The sequence below is a fragment of the Ciconia boyciana genome, chromosome 3 (genome assembly GCF_034638445.1).
Source record: "Ciconia boyciana chromosome 3, ASM3463844v1, whole genome shotgun sequence".
NCBI classification, from domain to species: Eukaryota; Metazoa; Chordata; class Aves; order Ciconiiformes; family Ciconiidae; genus Ciconia; species Ciconia boyciana.
The window spans coordinates 122,161,127-122,188,152 of NC_132936.1; the positions used below are offsets into that span (position 1 = coordinate 122,161,127).

The following is a 27,026-nucleotide window of genomic DNA, read 5'->3' on the forward strand; positions in this document are numbered from 1 at the left end:
TTTTCAGAAATCCTGAGTCTTGACCTAGCTCCCCTCTGAAAGGCATTGCTGGGCACAGGTACGAATGGAAGAAAGCTGGCAGGGAGTGCTTGTGAGCCCACGTGTAGCTGTGCTAAAAATAACAGTAGACAAGGCACAATCTGCTTTTGTGGGGTGTTCGTTTTTTCTTTTGTTCTGCTCTACACTTTCAACGTAATTAATGCCATTTTCCCTGTAGAATCTGGAATAGTTGATAGTTACTATTTTTTTCACTAATTAGCAAACCATTTCTGACTGTGATCAGCTCAGCTCCTAGGTGTTGTTGGAGCATCTCTAGCAACTCTGCTTTTGGCAGCTCACTGCCTATCAGTTTTCGTGGTAGCTGTCGAACAGGAGAGAAGCTGGGGAAGGGGCCTGCGCAAGGGGCCATAATTTTGCTCTCTGATGGAAAGGAATGGTAATTCCCTTTGTATTTACTTCAGTTGTTTCTCCAGTGCCATAGAAACAGGTCAGCCACAACTCATACAAAACTGTAAAACCTGCAACTCATGCAAAAACTGTAGAGGTCAGCTAGCAAGGGCACCATCACTCGGCGTCAGCCCTTTTGCTTGTAGGGTCGCCTAGTTATTCCAAAGTTTTATCTCCATAGTTCAACTTGATCTGGAGTACAGATCTGCTGGGTAGATCAAGCTACTCTCCACGTTCGCTAGAATTGCTGGTTGTGCGTTTGCTGTTGGTGTGCTGCAGAGAGAAAATTTCAATTGCATTGACATTTTCTTTGTGGCTTATTAAAGTTGTGGATGTTCCTCTATCTTGCCTTGGATGAAAAAATGGCTGTGCTGCTACTGTTGTTATTGGCAAAATTTCTCCATTCTACCCTGTTTTGAATACAAGAATAAAATTCTTGTCCAAATCTCTCTGCCAGCTGATACTCCCAGGTGATGGGAGTTTCCGTTGGAGGAAGAGAGCTACCACTCTGGGACTCCTGCTATGTCTGCAATTCAGGTTTATCTTCATATCCCCACTTTGTACTATCACTTTCATTTCTACGGTCTGCTTTTAACCAGCATGCATCCAAATGTTAACATTTTTCTAAGCTAGCATGTTTCAAAGACATATTTAATGAAGCAGAGCGATTGCTACAGCTCAATAATCCTTTGCAGCATGACATTTTTAGTGTAAAATGCAAAAATCTTAGTTTAAAGCATTAGGTACATATCTATATTTAAATAATTAATTAAGGGAGCTTGACTCGAAGCCAGGTTTAAAAAACTGTAAGCATTATGGATGCACATCTCACTGATGGAAAAAATCTCAACAAGGGGAATCTAACCTCTTCGCTCCTTCCTGTGGGCTCCCCAGGGGAAGAACTGTGTTGAACTGGTTTGGGTGACAATACCTGGCTCAAAAAATGATAACTCTTGGTATTGCAGAGGGACTACTCCAAAAGCCCACTCAGATTCCCAGTGACTTCAAAGGGCACTGGAGGAGGTCTCTAGTTTTTATGACAGTCCCATTCTCTGTGAAACAGGAGTAAAGAAAGCTCTTGTGAAGCTCCACATCTCTGTAGGGTCATAACAGGCTCTGTGGTCTGGTGCGCAGCCAGCTGTGCTAAACATTTAGGCAACAGGAGCTAGCCAGACTGGCTTTATTGTATAAATACCTAGTATTGTAAAATTACGTTGACTTCTTTCCTTTTATAATCCCAAAGACTTCTGCTTATTGATATCAGAAAATGAGTTCTGCTTTGCGTTATTTAGTTTGAGATCAGCTCAAAGAAGTTTTCCTTGTAAGGTCTGTTTAACTTCAAAGCAAGCAATTTTGTAAGGAAACTTAGAAATAGAGCTTCAAGCAACTGCAGAGATTAGATATTCTGCTTGCCGCCCACTGGAAAGATCAATGTCATGTTTTTTGTCTATTTAACACCTAATAATCTTAAGTGACTTGTGCAGTCAGCTGAAAAGAGATCACATGGCAGCGTTAGCAAATTATTTCCTTAATCTGATAATCTGCAGAGACATCCGTGAGTTGCACACATTGCACTAATTACAGAGGGTTCAAAGTCATCATTAGCGTATTTTGCCCAATAATATAAGTCCTTTATCGCTAAAATAAAAACAAAATCAGGAATTATTACAGCTGCATATGGCTAAAATGGACAAAACTTAATTAAACAATTAACATAGTACAGTGGTTAAATTATTCCCAGAGTTTGTGGCATTGTTAGGCTGTGTTCCTTGAGAAACCCATACTGTATAGTCACGAGCTTAATTTACTGAACCACTTAAGGCATGACCATAACCAATTTAAAGAGGCTTTTAAATTGTCTGATTCTTTCCTGTAAGTATCGACTAACTGCATCTCTGGCCATACAATATACATTTCAGGTTTTACTGTCAATGAGAGTTTAATACTGAGTTCTCTGGACTCCAAAGAGGTCAGTGGGTCCAGTCTCAGCTCCTTGGCACACACGGACCGTCCTTCCTAGCATGACTAGAGACGTGGTGGGACAATTTGTGCATAGAGGGGTTTAGCAATAGTAGAACTCCAAAGTAAAAAAAAATAATTCAGGGTTAAAAATAAAATAACCCCCCCTAGCAATCTGTGGAAAAATAACAGTTAAAGAACAGAAACATATTTCCCAAGACTAAACACAAGGGAAGTTCTAGGCACCACTAAAGTTTCTGCTGATCTGCCTGTGAATTACATTGCAAGACACATCTGGGTATTTATACTCTTTCTCTGACAATATTTGTGATTTATTTTAACTGTATAATTTGCTGCTGAAACAAAACACATTATTTAGACAGGTGCCATATCTGTTTCAACATAAGTAATTTCTGGTTTTCTGTATTCAGCGATAGTTCTTTTACTGCTGTTATTCAGAAAAAAAAAATTCGAAGACAACAAAATATTCTCTGTAATTTTTTCCTTGTCAAGGCAAATTGATGCAACAAAATTTGGCTAGGTTAAATTCTTTTCCTAAAGAGGGAGGTGGGGGGGAAACAACGAGACATACAGGTAAAAGCCAATAGAAGAAAATACTTTCTGTTTAGGTCTTGTTATTCCTTTTCATTCATTTTAGTGCCAGAGAGGCAGGGACATTACAGATGAAAGGGGTCTGTCAGGTTCTGCAGTCCATTTCCCAACAATGTCGTACCGTTGCCTATAATCGTTGTCTGGGCTTGGTGAGTAATACAGCATTACCTCTGTAGAAAACATTTCCTAATACAGTTTTGTATCATGCCACATAGTAAATAACAAGGGCTTTTTGTGGGCTGGTTTGATATAGAGTAGCAGAATTTATGTTCTGTTGATTTAACTTCTCTTTGGAGACACAGTTTTGCTTCTGCTGTGGGTCTGCAGCAAATGAAGACTTATTAGTTTTGTTGCGGGGGGAAGCTACCTGCTTCTTTGTAATATTATGAAGGGCAAAAATGTAATTTCCTGGAACGTATTGAATATATCTAGCTCTGTCTTTGTCACTGTCATCCACAGACAGGGACTCATCTAAGCTTGAAAGCTCCTATATGGTCAATTGTAATGAGCTGATGGTGTCATAGCTTTTAATGTTAAATTCCTGTTATCCTCACTGACACTTCTATACAAAAAGCAACTGAATTTTACACAAGCTAAACCTGTTTTACCTTCTCTTGGGTTGCACTTAATGCATGCTTTTCACTTGTAGCTAAAACAAGTGAGAAAATTACATAGCACCTGCATAAATAATGTTGGATTTTACACTTATGGAGGCAAATCTTCCCATTGTGTAGCTGGATCTTGACCCAAAGGTTGCTGAAAAAATGATGATTTGGATGAGTTCAGCCTGCAGCTCTCTCTAACGTTAATGGGAAACAGATCAAAAGAAGTACGGACTGTTAGGCAGTTATTGTACGTTCCTCTGTCAGACAACAAAGCTAAAGGCAAAGAAATTCTTGAGTTCTCATGCACAACCACATACGTGTTTTATGGCCCTCATTTTCAGGTTTGCACACAGTTAGTACAGTACTTCAAGAATGGTTATACTTCCTTACTGAAGCAATCTGAACTTACCTCCTTGCTCATCCAACATAACCAAAGTCCTGATACCAGCATCTTTACTCTACATCCCAATAGTGGTAGCAAGGTAAGGAGAGAGAGGGGGAGAAGAAAGAGAGAGAGAGAGAGAGATCAGTGAGGGAACACTCAGCCCTAGATACGGGACATAGGAAGACAAAAGAAAAACAGGGAAAGGAATGACAAGGCCGTAAGGGGCTGGTGGCACAGTCCAAAGACCTTATGTGCCTGGACACTGTACAAGGAACGGATACTCTCAATTGTACCATCAGTCCTTCAGGATTCACTGGGATACTGACCTACTGCAGAAAACACAAAGTCCTGGACTTGGAGATTAAAATAATCACTTTACACAAGAGTAATTTCTAAAAAGAGAGGGTTCATCTCCAAGTTCTCTGAAGCAGGAGAAGGGAAGAAGGGGGTGTTGACATTGCAGGTGTATGTTCATCCCACAGGAGAAATTCCCAAGGAAAATAGATATGGCACAAACATGTTTGGTAAGGAGGCATAGTGGTTTGTACATAGCCCTTGCAACACAGAAGTCAGAAAGCTTACCTACTTAGGAAATCCATTTTAAAGTAGGCTAATATTTAATAGGATTAAGCCATATTTTTTGGCCTGGAGATCTAATAGATATGGGTTTGAGTTCAGCGAAGAGACACCTTTAGCATCAATGGACTTTGGATCAAGCTTGAAGGCAAGATTTGTAAAACACCTACGTGCTGATCCTACCCCTGGTCCCACGGAGGTTAATGGGAGTCTTATCATTGCCTTTGCTGGACATAGGGCTTGAGCAAAAGCCGAGCAATTCAGAGCTCCCACCTGCCTAAATCAGCAGCAGGGCACCTTTCACAAATACAGTTTTGCATGCAGTATCATCACTCTGGGATGTGATCAGGTGTCTCAGGTTTCTGGGTGCTGTGATACTAAGCTACAGCGCAGATCAGATTAGCTCCTTTTTAATTACAAAGGGGAAACTAGCTCCATTCTGCTTGGAGCAGTGATAAGGTCTGTGAATAATTAATGGCCTGAACGATCTCCTGACTGTTGCATTTCAATAACAGATGAAGTCCTCTGTGGCCTGACAGCTTGCCAGGGGAGTCACCTGGACATGTGCAGCAGTAATATAGCTGCTTCCCTGAACATAAAGCCATCCATACCCCTGTGAAGCAGATAAAGTTGGTGGTGTCGATTTTGCAGAGGGCAGGGGAGATGCCCACAGTTGCACAGGCATGTGAGGAACAGAAACCTGGAGTCCTGACCTTCCCTTTTGCTTTTTCAGACCATCCTCCTCCTCCTTGAGACAAATTAAGGACTTCATATTATCCTTCCTCCCAACTGCCCTGCTCATTCCCATCGCTCATCTCTTTTTCTGGGAGCAGTGAAGTCTCTCTGGCCGTCAGCTGCCTGGTCCGTGCTGGCAAGGCGCTCCCAGGCAGGCTGGCAGTGCACTGCCCACGTTGGCTCAGCCACAAGCCTGACCCTTTGCCACACTCAAGGGCTATCTGGCTGGTGCAGCTGGTGCTTCTCTGCTTTGCTTCAAGAGGATCCTGCTCGGCTAAAGAGGGATGCGAGATGCCTCTTGTTACGCTCTCGTCTGCCTTTCTCTGCACTCCCATTCTTGTCTTTAATGTCTACGTCACTGTAGAAACTGGGAAAAACATCAGATGTGTGCAGCCTGGTTTGTGTCCACCCCCCTTTATTTTTTTTTAAATCCTTGTGTGAGTTGCCAGGAGGAGAGAAAAAGCCTTCTGCCTCTCCCCACAGTCTGCTGCGCCCTACGGCCCCTGGGTCAGCTATCTACCAGGTACCCGCTCCTGCTCTCTCTCCCTTCAAGCTCATAGGGCATTTACTTGAATCCCAGCCAGCTTTTATTTTTGCAGCCTTTAGAAACTTAGGGTCCAAGGGTCATCTTAGATTTGCCTATTTAGAGTAAGGAAACAGCCTTTAATGATCTTACGTTTTCTGTAGGGCAGGTGTCAGGTTTGCTAAGCACTGGGCGTGCAATAGCTTTTTATTGTACTCTTTCTATGCTCTTGGTACCCAAGGATGTCTTACCCCAAGAGATTTACATGTATTTTAAAAAACATGCCTCTTGCAAACGCAAAGAGACTGCTTAGGTCCTGAGTCATCTTGTATTTGAGTAAATATGGTGCAGTGTGACATGGAGCCCTTCTAAATATTGGACTCAGAAAACCCACAATTGGTGGTATGATAGTTGTTGGCTTTCAGTGAGTCAGTCATGGTCAGGCTGAGAAATGTTTGCTGCTCCTTAACCCTCTGACCTTATTTTCCTGCAATTTTAAACATCTGAGCAAAATGTCTTCATGCAACTAAGATGCCCAGTGACCTGAATAAGACCCATGCTGAGAGACGAATTCAGCAATTAGTCCTTATGGTTTGTATTTCATATCAAATCCTTGCACAGAGCAAAAGAGGTGCAATTTTCTTTTACTTACCTGACCATCAGTGCCATTTAATTTTATCAGGCAATACTGTATCTCTTAAGAGCAGCCTGCCACAGCATTAATACTAATGTGAAAATATTGAAGCGTGTGCATTGAATATACTTGTCTGCATCTGAGGTCTAATCCAAAGCACATTGAAGCTAATAAAAAGATGCTCACTGACAAAGATGAGAGGTGATTCAGACATCAAGTGACAATCTCCTCCTGTTCCAAGTTTCTATTAAGCATTAATTTTCAGCTTTTTCACAAAAAATAAACGGTGTAAAGCCAATTTAAAATCACATTTGCGCATTTAAAACAGATCCAGACTTTCCTAAAAGTTCAGTATTTCCATTGTGACTGATCTTTTAGATAGCTCAAAACCAAACATGTCTTTAAGACAGAACTATTCTAAAAATGTGCTCATCATCCAGATGTCCGAGCAGGAGAGAAACACTCAGTAACTGACCCTCAGTGACAACAGACTGAGGCATCTCTGGAAACTACAAAACCTCTTCATTTAAAGGAATATAGAGGAAGAAATGTGCCACACAAGTGTGTTTGGGGCCCAAACACAGACAATGTTGGTGTTTTCTGCACTAGAAGTATCACAGAAACTCCCCTTGGTCTCAGCGGGGCTGGTGTCAGCCGACACACTCGAACCGGTTGCTTAGACAGGAGGTGACGAAAGCTGTGACAGCGAAGCACCAGCCCAGAAGAATATGTTTTACAACAGCCGATCATAAAACCATGATAACAGGCTCCCAGAAGAGCCATGGTCACGGCAGGGGCCTGGTGACCATTCTTTGATTTGTCTGGTCCTGAGGGCTCAGGAAGGGTTCCCACCCACAGCCAGTGCTCACCCACATCAATGAGATCCTATGTGGGAAGCCATGAATGGGTAGAACCATTGAGGTCCGCCTTGTTATGAAAATGTGTGCTAATGGTACACTTTCCGAGGGATTAGAGCCTTTCTTTCTTCCTGTGCAATGGAGGAATTTCTTAAGACTCTTCAGTCCTTGCACAGGCAATCCTCTGTTTAGTTTGCGGCAAAATAAGGATTCTCAAAAAATGGGATGCCTAGGGTAGTTCAGGCCAGAGGGAAGAAAAATGCATCTTTCACAGGACCCTACAGAGTTCATGGAGCACATGTCATTTTAATCCAGGTCTTAAATCTGTAACAGCCTTCTCTCTCCAGAGTTACTTCTGACTCTCCTTGTCTTCTTGTTGCACTTGAGAGGAGAATTTGGACTGCTGGATTTTGCCACGGTACGGCAAACATCTCACACTCTTGTCCTTTAGAAGAAAATGGCACAGCACGAATTGCTTTTGTTGAGGCATTAAACTGACAGCTCTGGAGTTCCTCTCTTTATCCATAAGGCGGGTATACTGCAAACGGTAAAACATATAATCTTTCCCATGCAGCCCTTGAACATACTCAGCCCTAACTTGAGGAATGAGCAGGGCAGCCCACGTGTCCTCCCAGACTTTGATTTCCATGGAGACTACCGTGGGTTGCCAACCGTTTTTCTGCAAAGACCTGACAAATTTTGCACACAAGATGACCCCTCAGAGCAGGAAACCATCGCTTTTGACTTTTAAAAATTAACCCCATTAGGGGAAACAGCACCATGAAAATAGACCCCCATAAAGTTTATGAAAGTTGATGTCCTTCGACCTTTCAGTAGCACTAAGCTCTAGTGTTTAGACAAAAGCAAACCAACAAGGAGTACTGATTTGAGTTCAACATGCGTTCTGTGAAGCACGCGCCTCAGTTCTCCACTAGACCACAGGCTAAGCTACTGATCAGAAAGCTAGAATATATGATTTTAAAGTTCTGGGCTTAATTCAGCTCCTAGATACATCATCCTAAGTCTGTCGGTGCTTCAGTGAAGCCAGTTTAACAGCATAACTGGGACCTCTGTTGGAAGCTTTAATATACATTATCCTCAATCTTCTATAACTGCTTTTTAAAACTTTTTTTTATTAGGATCTCACTCAGAGCAAGTCAGCAACAAGGCGTTCACTGAAATTTGCCCAGCACTTTGGAGGGGAAATACATTGCTGTATCATTTCTTGTTATTACTGTTATGTGACTTAATTTCCCAAGGTGGAAATAAAACCAGGAAGATAATTGGGATGACTTCTCAGAGGGTCCATCAGTTCCTCCAGGAACACAGTGTGTTGTGTCCTATCCATGCCTGCTACAAAAGGCAGCTACTCCAACTTCGGTATAGCCCGAGGGGTGATTTTTGTAACAGTATAAGGGAATGATATATCAGATAGAGAATCCAAATTCTAGAAATAATTTTCTCTGCATTTCAGGGCGTACCCTGAAAAACAGATATACGCTCTCAGTTATGTGAAGAACATATAAACTTCCACTTCGATGAAGAATTTTGCTTTAATCTTTACGGATAATAGAGTTTGTTTTGAACGAATTCATACAGACAATTATGTACCAGGACAGGCTGACATTGATAGCAGTTCCCAGAGACACTAAAGAGAAGTGTCAACACCCTAAAGACAAAAATGTGGTCAAAGAAACATTTTGTAGTCATCCGTAGCAATGCATTTCCTCAGCTCCTGCTTCAAGTTCACTGTCGCCCTGTTAATGCTGCAATGTCTCTCCGTGCCTGATTAAAGAGCCAAGTTACTTCTCAGAGCCTGTTAATTCACCCTGTGGTTCAGATCCTCAGCTGATACGAATCTGGGACACACACACCCCCCACACCCTGTTGAATCCTGTGTGCCTGGTTTTCATCTAGCGCGATGACCCTGACTCCAGCGCTACCCCACTGGTTTACACAGACAAAGGGGCCTAATCCTGAGTAGGAAAAACTGAGACCAGAATTACGAATCACCTTCCCCTGTGCCAGATATGTATGTCTATGGAATCACACAGATTAAAACACTTTTCTGAGTAGAACCATTCCAATAGCTAATGATGTCAAAGGCATTTTTCAAATTAGCTTTGACAAGCTTTGGACCAAACTCTAAATTAATAGAATATTTTCTTTTAATTCTTCAGACTATAATTAAGGAACATTTGACTATGATAATAATGTCAGGGGAGACTCACTTCCCAATCACAAATGAAGGAGTTAGTAAAATGGCATACTGTATGTTCAGTGTCCTGTGTAGAGCAGCATCATGAGGTTATCAAACATTTATAGCTTACCATTTCAGCTTTGATATGTTAGTAAACTTGACTCTAACCTCCCAGCATATGAGAGGAGAAGATAGTCCTGTCTGGATTTAAATGTACAAAACAGCCCTTTTGCCTGTAAATGTTGCTAAGTGCTTTCTTGATGGGCTTTCTACAGTACTGATCTTGTTGATACTTTTTTCCTTGCTGCATCATAGCTAGAAACCATCTATTTTTTTCCACCCTACAACAACTGATTTTCTTTAAAGGCCATGGTGGTCCCACTGGAAGATGGTAGTAGACTCACGGCTTTTCCCCTTGCATGTGTTACTCTGCATTTCATAAAGTTGGCTCAGAGGTAAGAAGCTTGAACAAGAAAATAAGAAGGTCAGCTACAAACTGGGTATTTAGTCTCACTTCTTCTGCCTCAGTTCATTTTTATGTTTTGGCCCAAACATTGCACAGCATCATCATAAAATACAGGTATTTATAGCACTGAGTAGCTGAAGAGCTCGAATGAGCTGTGGTCAGTGTAGATGTAGCTGTGTTGCATGAGTATGCTGGGCACCACAGAGCAAACTGATTTTTCTAATCTGCCATCCCAGTATGTAGCTGCCTCGGGGCAAAGCAGTGGCGACTTTACAACAGCCACTCACCACTTCTTCTTGCTTCCCCTGTTGTGTTACGACTGAAACAATCAGCTTCTTGCAAAGCTGGGTTATAAAAATAAGAAGCAGTAACAGATTTGGTTTTCCTTGCCGACGTTCCCTGGGAACAGCACCAGGGCTTAGCCTCCGAACTCAGCCTAGTCTTCTTGGGCAAGGAGGGCACGGTCCTTTGGGGACATCAGTTTTGTCCCCCAAGCCATGACCTACATTTCAGCATTAAGGATGCCTTGTACTGCTATAGGGCTTCCCTGGGTGGACAGCACTCTTCTGTCTCTAGAGTGGAGCCAAGTCAGTCTGTTTATTCTGTATTTTCCTAGTATCTAACAGAGCGGAGCCAGCCATGACAGGAATCCATACATGTGTATATAGTAATAATGCTTAAACATGGAGGCATCCTTTTCCTGAGTAAGGAATAACAGATTTGCTGTATCAAGAGAATAGAGTAAAAAGCATTCTTTCACTGAGAGAGACTATTTTCTTTCTCTACCCACTAGACAGGTTCTGCTAAGCAAGGGAGTCTAATTGGTTTTTTTGGTCTATTAAATCAGAGCAGTGCAAGTTCGATTTCAAAGACACTCACCATTTGTCTTTTCAGTATAAAATCTCTCACTCCCTAAATGCTGCATTCTTTTAAAAGTACCTAGGAAATGGGGTCAGAGTAATCAACCAACTGTTTAGACCACAGAAGAATTTTAAAGGTCTTTTGTAGTCACATTAGTGAAAATAATATTCAGCTCATTGTAGAAGTCCCTTGGCTACTCCTTGCTAGTTTTAGAAACTTCTCTATTTGGTCAGGAAGATATTGTAGCATCTGACTAAAAGCCAGGTCCCGAGAGATGCCGAGCTCCTCCAAGAAGTGCTAGAGTCCTGCATAAATTCATTGGTAAATTCAGCAGTCCCAGTTCTCCTCCCACTTTGCCATTTGCCGTGATTTAATTCTGAAATTCCAGTGGCATTCACAATATGCTGGTTCAATATGTTAGGAAGACTCAAGCAGTGCATAGGTCACACAAATATGGCTCAGGAGAGACAGGGCTGATATTTACTGATGGCTTGGCCCTGAGCAAATCACTTCCCTTTCCTGCGCCTCTCTTTCTTCCCACTCATCATCTGCCTTGTCTATTTAGATCACAGGCACCTTGGGGCAGCAGGCTCTCCTGCCTTGCGTTTGTGGAGGTACCCATGTGAGACTCTCTTCCATGTCGTTGAATTGATTTCAGCAGGAGCTGCATCCAGCATAGAGTTGACATAAAGTGATGGTTAGAAATGGCATGTCCAGGGAATTGAGCAGCAAAAAGGGACAGATTGCTTGTGAGACAAGAGCATGTTTTGGCTGCAAGGGGCCCAGATCTGAAGTGTTTGTGGAGGAGAAGCGATGCTGACTATGCTCAATGACCCATCTGTCTGTCTATCTGTACATGGAAATTTAATTTTGTCTCTACTGGACTCCATTGATCCCCACAGTTGTGATTGATTTCAAGGCCATGAAGCCTACGGCTGGGCTTGTGCTTGTTCCTGAACGTGGGACCTGATGTAATTTTCTTCCCGTTGTCTCTGCTGGAGACTCCTCTGGTTGTCAGTAGTACTGGGACTGTCAGCGCTGATAACCCTGATTAAAAATGTCACCAGCTCTGGAGCCAAGGCTCACATGGCGTCTGAAAATAATACAACTTGTCAAGCGGGAGCAAAGTTTTCCACCACCTGATGGCTGAACACTCTAAACTGAACTGAGTTTGGGAATTTATGACATTTAAACCTTTTTGTTACAAAGAGGGTGAAACGAAGACTGACTTTTGTTTTCCCTTCTGGGAATGACCCCTCCAGGCAGGACTGAGCCTGGGTTCCCTTCCTCCGCACCATGGAAAACCAGAACTTCCTTCTCCAGAGCTGTCAATCTGGGACATCTCATGAGCCTTGAAATCCTAATAAATGTTTCAGAGATACATAAAGAAGTGGAACTTACATGCTGTGGTGGCTGCTGCTCTATAAATAGCTGCAAGTCTTTATGGAGAGGGAGGTATTTAGAGACGACAGGGCAAACAGACCGAGGGCCTTCCTCACCTTCCCCACTTGCAGTCTTACGGCAAGGACATCAAAGCGGTGCCGGCACGAGGCTCCAGGAGCTCTGCAGCAAACTCAGGCACTTGTCCCTGATTCCAGGTCACCTTCAGAGGCTGTTTCCTCGGTTTATCTCGAGTAGCTTGTCTCAATGGACACTCAGGTATGGGCAAAAGAGTGTCTCAGCGGCTGGTCTGCACTGTGACACTTGGCAACTAGGGACCAGTGTCTTGAATGATCCTCATAAGGGGTAAGGATAAGGAGGGATGGAACGGCACATGAAGCCATGGCCATGCCCTAGCAATGTGAGTTTAAAAAAACCCCCCACTTCCGGTGTCAGATTCTCCACCATTTTTGCTCACAACAGAAGCGCAAATAAAATGCAAGCCCTTACCTCTTCAACAAGCTGCAGCATTCGACGGGTGCTCTCAAGGGACTGAAAAAAACAGGGGAAAAACCACTTAGATTTGGCAAGATACAGTTTCCAACGCTAATGTGCAGGCTCATGCTGACGGTATGTTTTTCCTACGCTCTTTGCCTTCCCTCAAAATCAGGCCATCAGCGGGGTACTGGTGATCTCTTCATCTTCAGCTCTCTGTTACGGCTTGCTAATGCATCAGTTCCCACCGCATCTAGAGGCAGCTGCAGTCTCTAAGGCTTGTGCTCCCCTTGCTCATGCGTTGCGGCAGTAGGGCTTGGAACAGCTGGTGTTCCACTTCAAAAATAAAGTCTGTGGTTTTCAGCTGAGACTTTTCAGAGACCTAATTGGTGACTTTTAATGTTTAATAGGTTTGGCAAATTGAAGGAATCCTCAGAAAATATTAAATTGCTGCTTTTTGCTCTGAGGCCCATCAAATTGATGCAGATTCTAATACCTAAACCAAACTCACGATCAATAAATGCCTTAATCTAGACTAAACATGACATTAAATTTTACCCCAGCTCATTTCATTTCCAATTCTGCTTTCAGTGTAAAGCTGATGGAAAACAGAATCAGCTCTAGAAATCCTTTGCCGGATCAGCTCCTATTTCTGGATATGTCTCTCACACCAAACCCAACCCCAAGTTTCCTGTTTAGCTATCAGTCTCACTTCATCAGCAAGCTGGTCGGCACGCCGCTGCATTTCTTCCAACTCATTGCGCATATCAGCGTCTTCCGCCATTTTAGCTGTGGGTGTGTTGGTGGAAGCTGCAGATCAAGGATTTGCGCTCAGCTGCTTGTGAGCCTGGAAGACAGCGAAAAGGGAAAGAAACAGTGTGGTTAGGCTCCCTGACTCACTGAATCGTGCTTAAATGTCAGTCCCACAAAAGGGCTTTTATTACATGAGCGCCCTCAGCCAAACTCCTTCGTTCTGGATAGCAATTCCTATATAGTACAGAGCACATAGGATTGTTCAAGGTGGTGCTTTCTTCCTGTATTATTAATCACTCTCGAAGAACAAGGATGTATCCTTGTCATGGTCTTTGAGGAAAATCCTTCCATTTTCTTAACCTTTCAAATGCTATTAATATCGAAGCTGCAGACTCTGGACATGTTTTTTGCTGCCAGAAACAGTCTTGAGACCCATTCATTCTTCTCTAGAACTAAAAGCTTTAATGTGAAGGAGGTCAAGGTCAAGCCTATGCCCCTCCTGTCCTATATTTCAGCTGCATTGTTTGGAGGGCTGGACGCTCAGCTAATACATCTGCAATGAAATTAAAGACAATGAAACTTTGCAGATTTTTATCGGCTAATGACTTGTCCACCATGCTCTAGTTCAGAGGCTGGGTGAAGCCGTCTACCTGGGAGAACTCTTCATTTCAGGGGAAGCGATGTCAGGACCTAACTGGTATTTTCAACTTCTCCCCAAAGTGGGTCAGGTTCTGATCTTGGTTATCCCTCTCAATACAGAACAACGCCACTTAGCTCATCCTAACCAGAGACCAGGATGCAGCCCATTAATCCTCATTTGGGTAGGGTTTCTTTTTTGTTATAAATTTGAGCTAGCTCTGATTACTGAGCATGACTTGATTAAGAAAGGCGGGTCCTCCTACCATCTGTCAGGTCTTTATAACAACAACACTGGCTTATTTCTTTGCTTGATTCAAGCATGGCACATTGCAAATTACTGCTCACTGAATGTTAGATTTGTTCATTGCAGGAAAACCTAATCCCAGGTGCAGAGGAGGTGGGGAAGTTGTGGGGGACTGCAAATAAACAGCCATAAAGCACATGCTATCATGCTCAATTACAGAAAGAGGACAAAAGCAGCCCCTTTCAGCAAAGCTGCTCTAAGAAGGCAAAATCCCAGGGGCTATTTTCTGTCCTGTCTTTGCGATACACGCAGCCTTTATGAAACAAGATAAGTCAGGGCAGAGCTTGGCTCTAAAATTTTAACAAGAATAAGTGTTTAAATGGAAGTTATTATCTATTGGAGATGAATCTGTTCCTCGCTTTGACAGTGCTCACTGTCGGGACAAGAGGAGTATGGGCTGAACAGGTACAGCTGAGGGGCAGGGAGATTTCCTGGATCACACCCTGTTTGCTTAGAAATGTATAAGGAAAGCAGACAGCTCCTTGCATTTCCTCTGCAGCTTCAACAATGGATTTGCTGGTTTTCTTATCTAAGAGGGGATATGTGACCTTCATGCTTTCCCATTAGCTGTGCCCTCGCTTGTGGTTGCTTTTCCTCTTTGAAGCTACAGCAGGAAGAAATCCATCTCAAAGAGTCAGCCCTGCAGCTACTGGCACGGCATCTTACCTTCATCACTGAGCACATCGCCACATCCTTGTCAGAGGGAGACTGACATTTTGTGATGGGTCACAATGTTTAGGAGCCCAAATGTGTGCTGGAGAAGAAGCCCACCCGGTTCTGCCAGCTGCGTGGTGACAGCAGTGCGAAGGACCAAGCTTTAGCAACTCATCTGCAGCACTGGCTGATGCAAACGCAGAGCTTAATTTCATGGATAATATTCAGACTGGTGTCAGGCACTTCAAGGATGCTCACAGACAGCAGTAAATAGGCTTTACAAAAAATGGCACACTCTGAGGACTGGGAGGAAAGGATGAACCAAGAGTTGGTCTCCTCCTGAAGGGCATGTGAAAGTGTGGGGACACTCTCAAGGCCACCCCAACCACTGCACTCGCGTTGTCTTTTGTGGCACATCACGCACCTCCAGGAAGACACTACTCCTGATCAGCAAACGGAGCATGCTCAGCTGGGATAAAAGAAGTTATTTCCGTAAAGAACCACTCTCTGAACTCCTGTCCCACTTGGCACAGGCTGGTACGAGCACTGGTCACTGCTTCGCAAATTGTGGTTTTTCCCAGATCAAGGCAAAACTCAGTGTTTAAATATTTCCGGCACAGCCTCTGTGACAGAATACCAGGATTAAGTCTGTGGACCTAGTTTTAGAATATTTAGTTAAAATATTCTCCTCCGCCTGGATCCCTCGCTACACTTGTGCTGGCAGAATAACAGCACTGAGCTTTAGAAAAAATCAGGATGATTTAAACATGACTTTGGGACTGATCTAACTGGTATATACATCTAGCTGTGAGGGGCAGGAAACTGGTTCTGCGTTATGTCTATCTGGTAGCTTCTTACTAGCTGTAAAGTGGGAGGTGATGCATCAGTGAGAAGCTGGGATGCTAACAGGGGATTTGGTTCACTCTCTAAGCATATCAAATGTGAGCTGAATGATTACAGATGTGTGAGTGAGTGAAGGTGACACGAGTGCTTCTACTGACAATAACGAATAATACAGTCTGTTTGTCAGTCACTACAGAGAATAAAAACTGCACAGAAAATTCAGTTCTCAAGTATATTCCAGCCTGACTTTTGATCTTCTACTTACTAATTTTTGATCATGAGCCAGCAGTGGTGTTGGGGGGTGCAAAAAAGAAGCAAAGTGGAGAAACTTTCTGATTTTTCTTTAGAGATATCCTTCTCGGTTAGTTAGAACCATCAGTTGGCATCTTAGTGACAGACACGTCCTACTTTGCATCAAGCTAAAAAAAAGTCAGAGGTTGTAACCAGAGAGATTTTTTGTAGCAAGTGATCGAACTTGACAGGTTTATTGAGATTGTTTGGTATTTGTAAAGCACTTAGAACGGATTGAGAAATAGCAAAAAGCATTCTTCCAGACAAGTCATTTTACATCAAGTTTTAGTCATAAACAAAAGTGCCCTGCAGCAGTGCTGATTCAACTTTATTTAATAGAAAACCGTGCACAAGAATCAATAAAGGTTACCGATTTGCACACAGTATGATAAACTACAGATATTTTGCAGATAGCTGGGAATGGGTTTAAATTTTTTGTGGATTTTGCAGTTTAAAATGTGGAATTGGACCGATTAGAGAGAGGATTTTCCTTGAAAAGCCCCATTTAGACTGAAATTCCATTCCAGTGTCATGAATTTCCAACAACAAACACTGTTATCAATAAAATCCTGTCGAGAGCAGATTTATGTTTTAAAGGGAATTATTTCTCTACAATACAAATTGACAGTTTTCCCTCTATGGTGTTTCTTAGGAACACCTATATATAGTCCTCTTGATGTATTAAAACACTGAAACGGAATGATTACAGGAACGGCCAAGAAAAGGTAAACCGTAACGGATTTGCTCTCGCTGATTACTGGACAGACTTTCAAAGGCATAAGGTATGAGTCTGTCTTGGGCCCACTGAAACCTGATCTTGTTTTTAGTAGAATGGGAACAGGCCAAAGATCCTATTGAGGACTTTGGGTAATAAATTCCTTGTGGAACTTCTATTTTTGATAATAGCTGATATTTTGCATTCTGTTCTCATTCAAGATGATTTGAACCAAGTATCAAAATCCTATAATTGCCTTAGGAACCTCTAATAAAACTGAAAATAAACTCTCCAAAACGTACTCTCTACTTTCAACATAAACTACATTTTATTTTGTTGACAGTCACCGCAGAGATGAGAGATCAGAAAACCAAAGTTGTGATGTAATATGTTAAGCTCTTTAGATCTAAAACTTTGATTAAAAAAAAAAGTTGCTACAGAAGTTACAGCCACTTGCACACACTCAGTCAATTTGTGTTTATACCTGCAATAATTGTGTATATATAAATGCAAGCTCAAAATTTCACAAGGACCTTGGTTTTTCCATTGCAGAAAAGGCAAGGGAAATCCTCTGGGTTCACACACAAACATACTCGGTGCTCTCTTAAAAGGAGACAAAAGTCAAAATGTTGCTAAAAAACCTGTGTATGTCAGGTACACAGAACTGTGCTCTGTTTTCTAGACAACGCAAGTCACTTCGGGGACTTGGGTGACTTACATCAAATTCCCTGCGAGCCAGTCTTATACGTTACACCGGTGCTCATACAGTAGCACAAAAGCAGACTAAGGATTAAAGAAAAATACAAAGAGAGACTGGCTAATGGAAACGCATTGCCTATTATACTTTGAATTCTGCATTTGCTATTTTAGTAGTGTTCAGATGCGATAAAGAATCTCATAGCGAGAACATTATATATCCTTACGGAGTTATACTGAAGTCTAAGAGAGACCTACGTACATCCCCAGAGGAAGAGAGATACAATGAGTGACCTTTGAAAGCAAATATTTGCTTCACAGTGATATAAACACTTCAATGCAATAAATACAGGAAAATGAAAATGCTGCAATTTACTGTGGTGAAGGCAACACTGCAATAAAGTGTTCTTTTTTAAGCACCCTCCCCATTATTAAAGGACACATCTATTCTTCCCGTGGATATTTGTAGCCAGAGGATGACTGCATTGGCGTATTCTACTAAAAAAGCCTGAGTTGGTCAATACCACACTTTATGCTTCTTTCTTGTAGGATTGAAAGAGCGTTACCGCAGTGGTGTGGCATTAGTAGAGCCGCGAAAAAACCCCAAAGAGACACTTTGGATCAAGCATCTCAGGATGGATGTTGAGCCATTTAAAGCTGGATGTTGGTTTGCAGCTATTCTCCTTTCATTTTTAATCTGGTCGTTGGTAGAAGGAGAAACACACGCTGTCAAAGGGGGAGATGAAGTTCTGCTACAGATGAAGGGGGTCATCCTTGCTCCCCGCTGTTGCCTTGCAGCCATTCAGTTGGCTCCCCGGGTGCTGTGCAAGGCATGTTCAGGCACGACGGGGCCAGGCACAAGGCAGTTCTGGGGCTGTACAGGATCCTCCTCTCAAGGTGCACATCTTCTTCCCTGTTGCACCTCCCCGACAGCTATCACTGCCCAGCGGGGAGCTATCTAGAGCTCAGCTGCCCAGCACATTGGCCATGTCTTTCACCACTTTCACCAGCCTTCCCTAGATGGGCTTTTTGCAGCTGGGTTGTACAAATTGCACTGGCATTAACCCCAAAGCTCCGTCTAGACCAGAAACTGCCTACTAACACAAGTAGGGAACAAAATGACATCAAAAGTGAGAACCGGCTGCAAAAGGATGGTTAGATACCAATAACGCCGTGTGTCGCTGACACCGTGTGTTCCTGCACCCCCTGGAACTGTGTTGAGAATGCAGTGTTCAAGCGCAGATCCCAACAGAAAGCCAAGAAAGGCGTGTGTGTGCTGCCCACAGTCGGTGTGACAAACCACAGCTGGTGAGAAATTGTTTAAGGGAGTTGGGAGCAGAGCTTTTATAGATCGTGGGCTGGCAGCAATGGCCCTCACGAGCTCTAACTCTTCTGGGTTTCGACTTCTGTCATCTCGTTTTCACCCAGAGCTCACCGTAATTAATAACATCTATAACAGAAGCATTTCCTGCTTTTGCTCTTATTGTATTTTAATTGATCTGAAAGCACTTGGAGAACAAATCAGCTAATTTTGTAATGAAAAATCCTACTTAAAGATTTTATGCTCTTGCATAAAATGTAATGATGAAAAATTACTCAAATTTGTTATTTAGATTTAGATTTTAAATAGCTCTGAAATAAAATCTTGAGGAAAGTCTGCTTTTTATACCAATTCTGCAGCACAGCTTATTGCCTGCGTGTAATTTATTCACAAGATTTTCAGCAAAGTTCTCATTTCCAAAGAAACACGTTTGTTATGTTTGTGTTACTGACGAAGCCAAAAAGGTGCCTCTGTGTTTCCGTAGGGTGTGTTAACATTAACCTGTGGCACAGACACCTCACCTCTCTTCTGTTGCTGTCCCACAGCGGGTTGCTTACAAGCCCTTGGGCCCAGCTCCACAGCCCAGGCTGACGGAGCACGGTGATAACGAATTTCACCCTGTTTTTTGCTTGATATTCAGTAAAGAATAATGCCTACTGGTGAGGGCTTGTCAGGGAAGGACTTTGCAAAAGAAAGGCACTGAGGTCTTGCAAATCTGAATTCAGGAGAAGCGGGCAATTCCTCGTTTGTCGCTGTCTTCCTGCATCGGCTTACAGAACTTATTTTACTCTCAGGGCTTACTTGCATTGCCTGAAGATAGGTCTGTAGAGCCATGTGAGATGCTGTACGCATTTGGTTTCCTGCTGCTGGCTGTATCTGTCAGCGTCGTGCAGATGTCTTGGATACCCTCTGATGGGACTGCTTGTCCTTGCTTAACAACTGAATCTGTCTCCCATCTACACAATACGGATAAAATTCTTCTTTTCCTTCCTATCTTGACTTTTTTTTTCTTCCTACTTAAATTGCAGGTGTTTCAGGGCATGGACTGGCACTCGATTTGGGGAGGTATGTGGGGCAGGACAAGAGGGGTTTTGGATAAATGCTAGTGAGCATGACGCCATATTGTCACGCTGCATCTCTGTGTCAGAACGTGTATCTAGCTGGACCGAGAACTCTCCAGTCAGAGGCCAAAATGAAGATGTTGAAGTATAATTAGACAAAATTATGGCTCCTGACTATTTGCCGAATGTGTTGGAAAAAAGAATTGGAAAGCAGTTTTCCTATGGGCTTGTGCTGCTATAATGACAAAAAGCTCAATAAAATTATTTCTTAGTGTGAGTGCAATTACGCAACATAAACGCGCTACCAGGGGAATTACTTCTTCTTGTAAACGCGGGCACCTCTACCCCTGGCAAACCCCTGATCATTAGTGGGTAAATGAGCATGATTGTGTGTATACACAGTTGCAGTGCAGCAGACAAGTTGTGTTGACACAAGCGCTCCGTGCCTCCGGTTTCTGCAAATAGGGAGGTTATGAGCAATACATCCCACGCTTCCCCCCCAGGCGCTGCAGCCAGGGACGACGGCAGGTGGAAAAAGTTGCCGTTGAGATCTCGGAGAATAACAGGCAGTCATAAAAGAAATGCCTGGAGCCACCCCATCCCAATACAAAGCAAGTCATTGTTGTCCTGTCAGTTGTCAGACAACACTGCTGCTGTACGAGGCTCCAACATGTGCGTGTCGTTTTATCAGGCTCCTGCACCGAAAAAAAAAAGGCACAGAGCAGCCATTTTGTAACAATTTCACTTCAGAGTAATAACAACTTGACTTTCTATCCATTTTACTGCTAACAAAACCGCTTTAGAAAAGAAACCTTTCAATGTGTTATCTCTTTGCAGTCATTTCTACAGCTATGTACCCACACATTTTTCCTTTTTTTTTTTCTTTCTTTCCGACAGCAACAGAACAACATTGCAGGCAAAAATGTGGGGTTTTTTCTGTCTGGAAGAGCAACCAGCCAGAGTGGTGGAGGGTGAAGAACGAAACCCTCGTACCGGGAGTGGGCACCTTGTCTGGAGGGAGCTGCTGGCAGAGACCTGGACTGAACAGGCTGCTGTGAGTCTAATTCCCTGCTATCACAGGTAGCTGCCTCCTACAGCTTCATTTATAATTTAGCAAGCAATGTCCTATGATCCTCTGAGTTTATTGTGTTCCCGCTAGTTCTGAGTCCAGACCCTCGCTTCTCCAGTATCCAGAAAACATTTCACTTCTAGCACAAATTAATTCACAGCCGGAAGATATCAGCTTGTTCCTGTGCCGGTCTTGTCCTGTGGGTTAAATAGTTTCTCTCCTTCCCTGCTCTCTCTTTCTCTCTCTCCGAGGTACATAAACAGCAGTCATAACCTTTCTCAGCATTTCTTACGACATGAAAGATCAGACTCTGTTAGTCCTTTCTCGGTAGATGGGCTGTTTGTTGCCCTGATCATCCTAGCAGCTGTTGGTTATGCTGGTTCCACTTCGAATTAGTCTTCTCTCGAAAAGGGTGGCTGGTATTTCACAGAGTATTTTAAATGAGGATATAGGCTTTGCTCGAAGGGCTTAGTGCTTCCCCATCCCTCCAGGAGATACCTGCTCCAAAATATCCTACAACCTCACTTGCCATTTGCATAGCTGGATCTTGGTGGCTCAGGACAAGAAATCCAGGTATTAGTAGAGAGGATTAAAGAAAATGTCTTGACTCATGACAAAGTTATTTACATTCTGTGGCCAGAATCTAGGAGAAAAACAAAATCTCATCCACCTGCTTAGCTGGAGGATGAGATTTCTGACGGTGTCACAATTTTCAGTGAAACTCACACCCTGAATTCGCTCAGGTCTTCCTCAAAATACTCGCTCACCATCACTGCAGCAATGACAAGCAGTCAGCCTCTCTTCTCTTTGGTTATGCTCCAACCCAGGTTTCTTTACGCTGCTCCTAAGCCACTAAATCTGATTAAAGGCCAATTTTAGAAGCTAGAGGGGAAAGTCACGCCCCATTTCAAGTTGGAGGAAGTTTCACCGCTGCCATTAGTGGGGTCAGGCTTGCTGGTGGAGCTACCAGCCAGCGACGTGCTGGTAGACGCTGGCAGCATTTGGAGGGTGAACAACGGAGAGTGTGCATGTGGGTCTGTGTGCAATCGTAAAACAGGAATGCTTGGCATCTTAAATGCTTTTGTGCCAGATGTTCGTGGGGGTCTACCTGCCCCCCTCTGTTTCTCTTAGATTAATAGATGGATGGATGGATGGATAGATAGACAGACAGATGGAATATGTATATATAATTATATGCACATATATATATAATGGAATTATTGCAAGACAGTTATTGAGAGATTCAGGAGACAGTGAGGAGGTGGAAAACTGCGTGGCAGATTTTCCTGGGGAGCATAAAGGGAGTTCCCACCAGGCTGCATGAGGCCTGTTGCATTTGCTGTTCCTGGATTTGTGGAAAGAGAGAGACCGCTCCCTCTGCACAGTGCTCTCAAGAGTGCCCAGAGCCCCCTGCCTCCGTATACGCGTCCAAGCCTCTTTCACATCTCCTGATTTAAGGTAAATGTCACCTCTGCTGAGCATCCCAAACCAAAATGATCTTTTGGGGTGAGGGCAGGAGGCAAACTTGGGCACTGATGGGGAAACCAGCGTGGGGCAAAGGCAGGCACAGATTTCCCGGGAAGCCGAGCGGGACCTGCATCCCTTGGCTCGTAACACCAAAGGTGTTCAGCGCCCGTCTGCACCAAAGTGTTATTGCTCCTTTTCCTCACTGTTTAAGGGTTGTTTACAGATGATGACTGCGAAGGGTGGAGGTGGTACGAGACACCTACTTTCAGTGGGCTCCAGGAAAGGGGTCGGTCATAGCCTGAGAAGTCAGTGGGCAGTGAGCAACAGCCCGTTCGCTCACTTCTCTCCCCCAGAGGCTGGATCAATCTGATTCAACCTTATAAAGTCACTGTAAAACAGAAGATGAACTGTGTCTGTGCCTATTAACTACCTCCCGGTGCTGCAGTTAGTGTCTGTGAGTCAGGAGCGCTTCAGCTACATAACAGGTAATGCGGCATGAGAAAATTACAGTAACTCAGCCCTGTCTGCTCATTCTTTGGCTCTCAGTCCTGCCAGTGGGGATGTCTTACACATCAGTGTGGTGGCAACCAACCGGCTGCCGTTGGTTTGTGTTCGTGGGTGAAGGGTCTCCCTCTGTACCTTCATAAATCAAGAGGAGCAGACCCGGTGGCAACAGAGAAAACGAGCTGAGCTTCTGCAAGAGAGCATTAAACACAAGTGGTTGTTCAAAGGCCTCACTCCAGATTGCCTCAACCCTTTCTAAGTCTTCTCTGCCTTTGCAAAGTCAATGCAAAACGCCATTGTGTCAGAAGAGTTACACACGCTTGTATGACGTGCAGATCAAATCAATGGCAGAAAATGCAAGCCAGTAGAGATCATCCTCAAATTTCTTATAATGAAAGCAGACAGACAACTGAAGAAATACTTTTTTAGGCTAAATGAATGATGAAAAGGAAACCCACAAACTGGAGAAAGATTTTCTTAGGCTAAATGGATGATAGAAAGGAAACCCACAAGTATTACAGGAAGAAAAGGGAGCACATTTGCATTGGCCTCTGTCAGAAAGTAGAGCTAATTTTTGCTGTATTTTGTGGAAGTCTGCAAGTCAGGGGAAAATTTTGTGGTAACTTTATTTAATTTGAAAGTGATTTTTTTTCAATTAATTGAATGGAACAATGAATAACTCAGTCATTAAAACAGCCACAAAATTCTTCATTTGTATGTTAAAAATTGGTCCTATCCCTTCTTTACTAATCCTGATGCTTTTAGGACTGGATGAGACAAGCTGTGAGTGTAACTAGCACTTTTACAGGCTTAGTATGGAATGGCTGATGATTTTGGTAGACAGGAAAATATGGAAGAAGTTTTTGTGGCACAAGAACAATAACTCAATATTTTAGTTTAAAAGTTTTAGTTTAAAAGATTGGCAGTGACACCGTTAACACCATCAGCATCAATGTTTTCATAGCTTTGATTTCAAAGCGATAGACAGGAATAAGGTGTTCCCCTGATGGTGTTTGTTACGGGCTGTCAGCACATTCAGGCAGACAACATTTCATTTCTTCCTGCGTGGTTTGTATTTGCAAGATTTCTTTGCAGCCCAGGACTCACACCTACCCCTGCCCCTGACCTGTATTGCACCAGTAAGGACTTACTTTTCCTATGCTGAACAGGACTTGATTACTGTATATTTGTTGAACTGAGTGCTGCACAAGCCTCACTCCTTCACTCCTCCTCAACGTTCGGTCTTGGTTTTATGCTCTTTTTACCTTCACAGCACCATTGTAAGTGCAATATTGCTTTGCCAGTGGAGCACGCACGCACTTGGCTGCCGGGCCAAAGGGCTGTGGCTTCACGGTGGCTTTTGTGGTTAAGTTTCACTGGCTTTTGGTGCATTTGTGTGGGCACTGAGGCAAACGTCCAATGCCAAAGGACACCGTCTTCTAGCAAGAGTTGGTGGTGTAGATTCTGGCTTATGCAGCTGTGACCTTAAGTTTAACAGAAATGAATGAAAGCCAATTAATGCAGTTATTGCTACATATAAACATTTTAATAAGGGAGTAAAATTCTATACACTGCAATCGTGAGGGTATTAGGAATGTAAATGGACAACTTTCCCTATTGACTTGTGGTAAACAAAGCAATTCATTATGTTTATAATATTAATCTTTTCCTTTCACTCTACCTGATGGTAAAAATGTGGGCATGTTTCAACCAATGATATATTTTTAGCTGATATATTTTTAGCATTTATTCTTCTTTAACTAAGTCGCCAGATTCAAATCAGCAGCTGACAAAATATAAGCATTATGAAACTGGGTTGATGATGTTATTTGTAGAATGGGATTTTTAACCAAAGAAGGGTGATTTTTTTCAGCTATGAGGGATAGCAAAGAAGACATTAAAGAAAATACGTCATTGTCTTTGAGAGTCTTGGTTATCACTGATTATTCACGTGCTTTTCTTTTTCAAATTAAAGAGACAGGACCTTATCTTTAAAGAAACAACTTCATTATCCATATATCAATCTGTCTGTCCATCCTTCTGTTCATTATATCATACAGTATTTGAAGCAGGTAGCAAGAGGGAAGGGAGCTTGCCAACTTGATGTTTTTCCCCTGTGCATGCAGCCATTTGTGGTGAGGGCACTGTCATGTGGAAATGCAACACCGTAAGTAAAATAGAAAGGGCACAAGAGTTTATAGGCCTGAGTCAAAGCCGTATCACCTCAAGGAACTGCTATCCAAAATACGTCTGAAAGGAGTTGGGGAGACCATCTGCACCTCTCCAATACTGCCAATGGATTTTCTGTAGGGCAATGGAGCTTTAATAATGGACAAATAAACAAGAAAAAAAAAAGGAGGTTGACCTTTCTGAGGGCTCTCTGAGTTACCCCCAAGGATGTCTTCTGTTTTGCAGACCCACAGCCACGCTCTTGGCTCAGGGCTCACTTTCTGCCACATCCAGGGCAGCCCAGCCCTGTCCCCTGCTCCGCTCTCCTCTACTTTGTGCGGTAGTCTCCACTGGGAACTTAAACTGTGGAAGCAGGAGTTAAAGCTGAAGAAAGTCCATGAGCTTTGAAAAACTTACGTCCCTTTAAGAAAGAAAAAGAAAAAGCTACAGCCACATTATAAAAAGAAAGGACCCTACTTCGTTTTTAACTTCCTTCATGCTCTGTTTGTCTATAGGCGATACACAGACAGGCACGTGAGTACGTAAAATGCAGCTGGCACAATATAAGGACCCAGCAGAGTATCTTTTTAAAATGCAGCTTATATGGCAAAAAGGCCTGGGAATTTTTAATTTTAAACCAATACATCTTTTACAGATCCAAATGTTATTATTTCAAGGCTCTTTTATAAAGTCACAAGGACAAACAATTTTGCTGCCATTAAACAGCTCATCTCCCTGAAGTGAAGCTGGAACCTTGACCAGCCCAGACCCACTCCCAAAAACCTGCAGTTTTGCAGATGCCATTCAGAAGAGGGAGAGGATCTGGCTGCTCCCCTCACTGGGCATGACTGGGAGTTTAAATGGGAAGATCCTAGCGTCATACCCACCGTTCATTGCCGGTGAATATTTATACTAAAACCGATAAATTGACAATGACTGTTTAAAATGTATACTTATAATGCCCTTACAGTTGTACGAGCCAAATATTGAAAGCATCTGACATTTCTAGGCTAAGTAACAAATTATACTAGCCACAGGAATGCATAATAGCACCCCACGGATATGCAAAACTTATTCACTCATTTTCAAAGGCCACTGCTGCTTTCTGATTCACACCTACAACTAATTCCCGGCTGCTACTCATTTCCCAGGAATCAGTAATATAACTTCGAAGAGGCCAAAGGCACACACGCACACTGGCTTTCCCTGAAACAGGGTATGAGAACTCCTCATTATTTATTACAGGCTCACGAGGCTGATTTAGAAACCTATCTTTCCTCTGAAGTCCATTTCAGCCTTCACAGACTGATGAAAAAAAACCCAGCACGCTCCTCCACTGAAGATTACCCAGACTTGCAGGTGAGGATTTAGCTGTACTAACACAAGAGCACAACTTCTATTCTTTTTTTTTTCTCCTTTCTTTTTTTGTTGACCAATCAATTCAATAACAGGCTAGACAGGGCCTCAAGGGCATCGCTTTCAACCACGTGATGGGCAGATTAACAGGGAGGCTGCAAAATCCTTTCCGCTCAAACTGTTTTAACAGAGGATCAAAATCTTTCTCTCTGCGTGGGGATTTTTATTTAGCTAGTTCTTTTTATTCGGTTTGCACATGTTTGCGAAGGAATTAAGGCCTGCGAGGGCACGTAAGATGGTCTGGTTTGGTTTCTAACCTTTTCCTTGGAATTTGTGTTTGGGAGTAGAAAGTTTTCCAGTTCCTTGTGGGAATGTTGCCCCTTCCCTGGGTCTTACAGTTGGATCGTTATTGGTTGAATCTCATCAACCCACAGATGATGGCCCTGAAA

General features: G+C 43.0%; 1 protein-coding gene across 2 annotated transcripts in view; it reads right to left on the reverse strand.

The window, feature by feature from the left end:
• Nucleotides 1–13,529, reverse strand: part of SNAP25 (synaptosome associated protein 25) — a 30,169-nt gene extending 16,640 nt beyond the window's left edge. For both annotated transcript variants that reach the window (XM_072858568.1, XM_072858569.1), the window contains exons 1-3: nt 13,448–13,529; nt 12,751–12,792; nt 4,033–4,081 (exon numbers count right to left, since the gene is read on the reverse strand). In XM_072858568.1, coding sequence (XP_072714669.1) covers nt 4,033–4,081; nt 12,751–12,792; nt 13,448–13,519 — 163 coding nt within the window. In that variant the 5' untranslated portion in view covers nt 13,520–13,529. The remainder of the gene's footprint in view (nt 1–4,032; nt 4,082–12,750; nt 12,793–13,447) is intronic.
• Nucleotides 13,530–27,026: the final 13,497 nt, after the last annotated feature.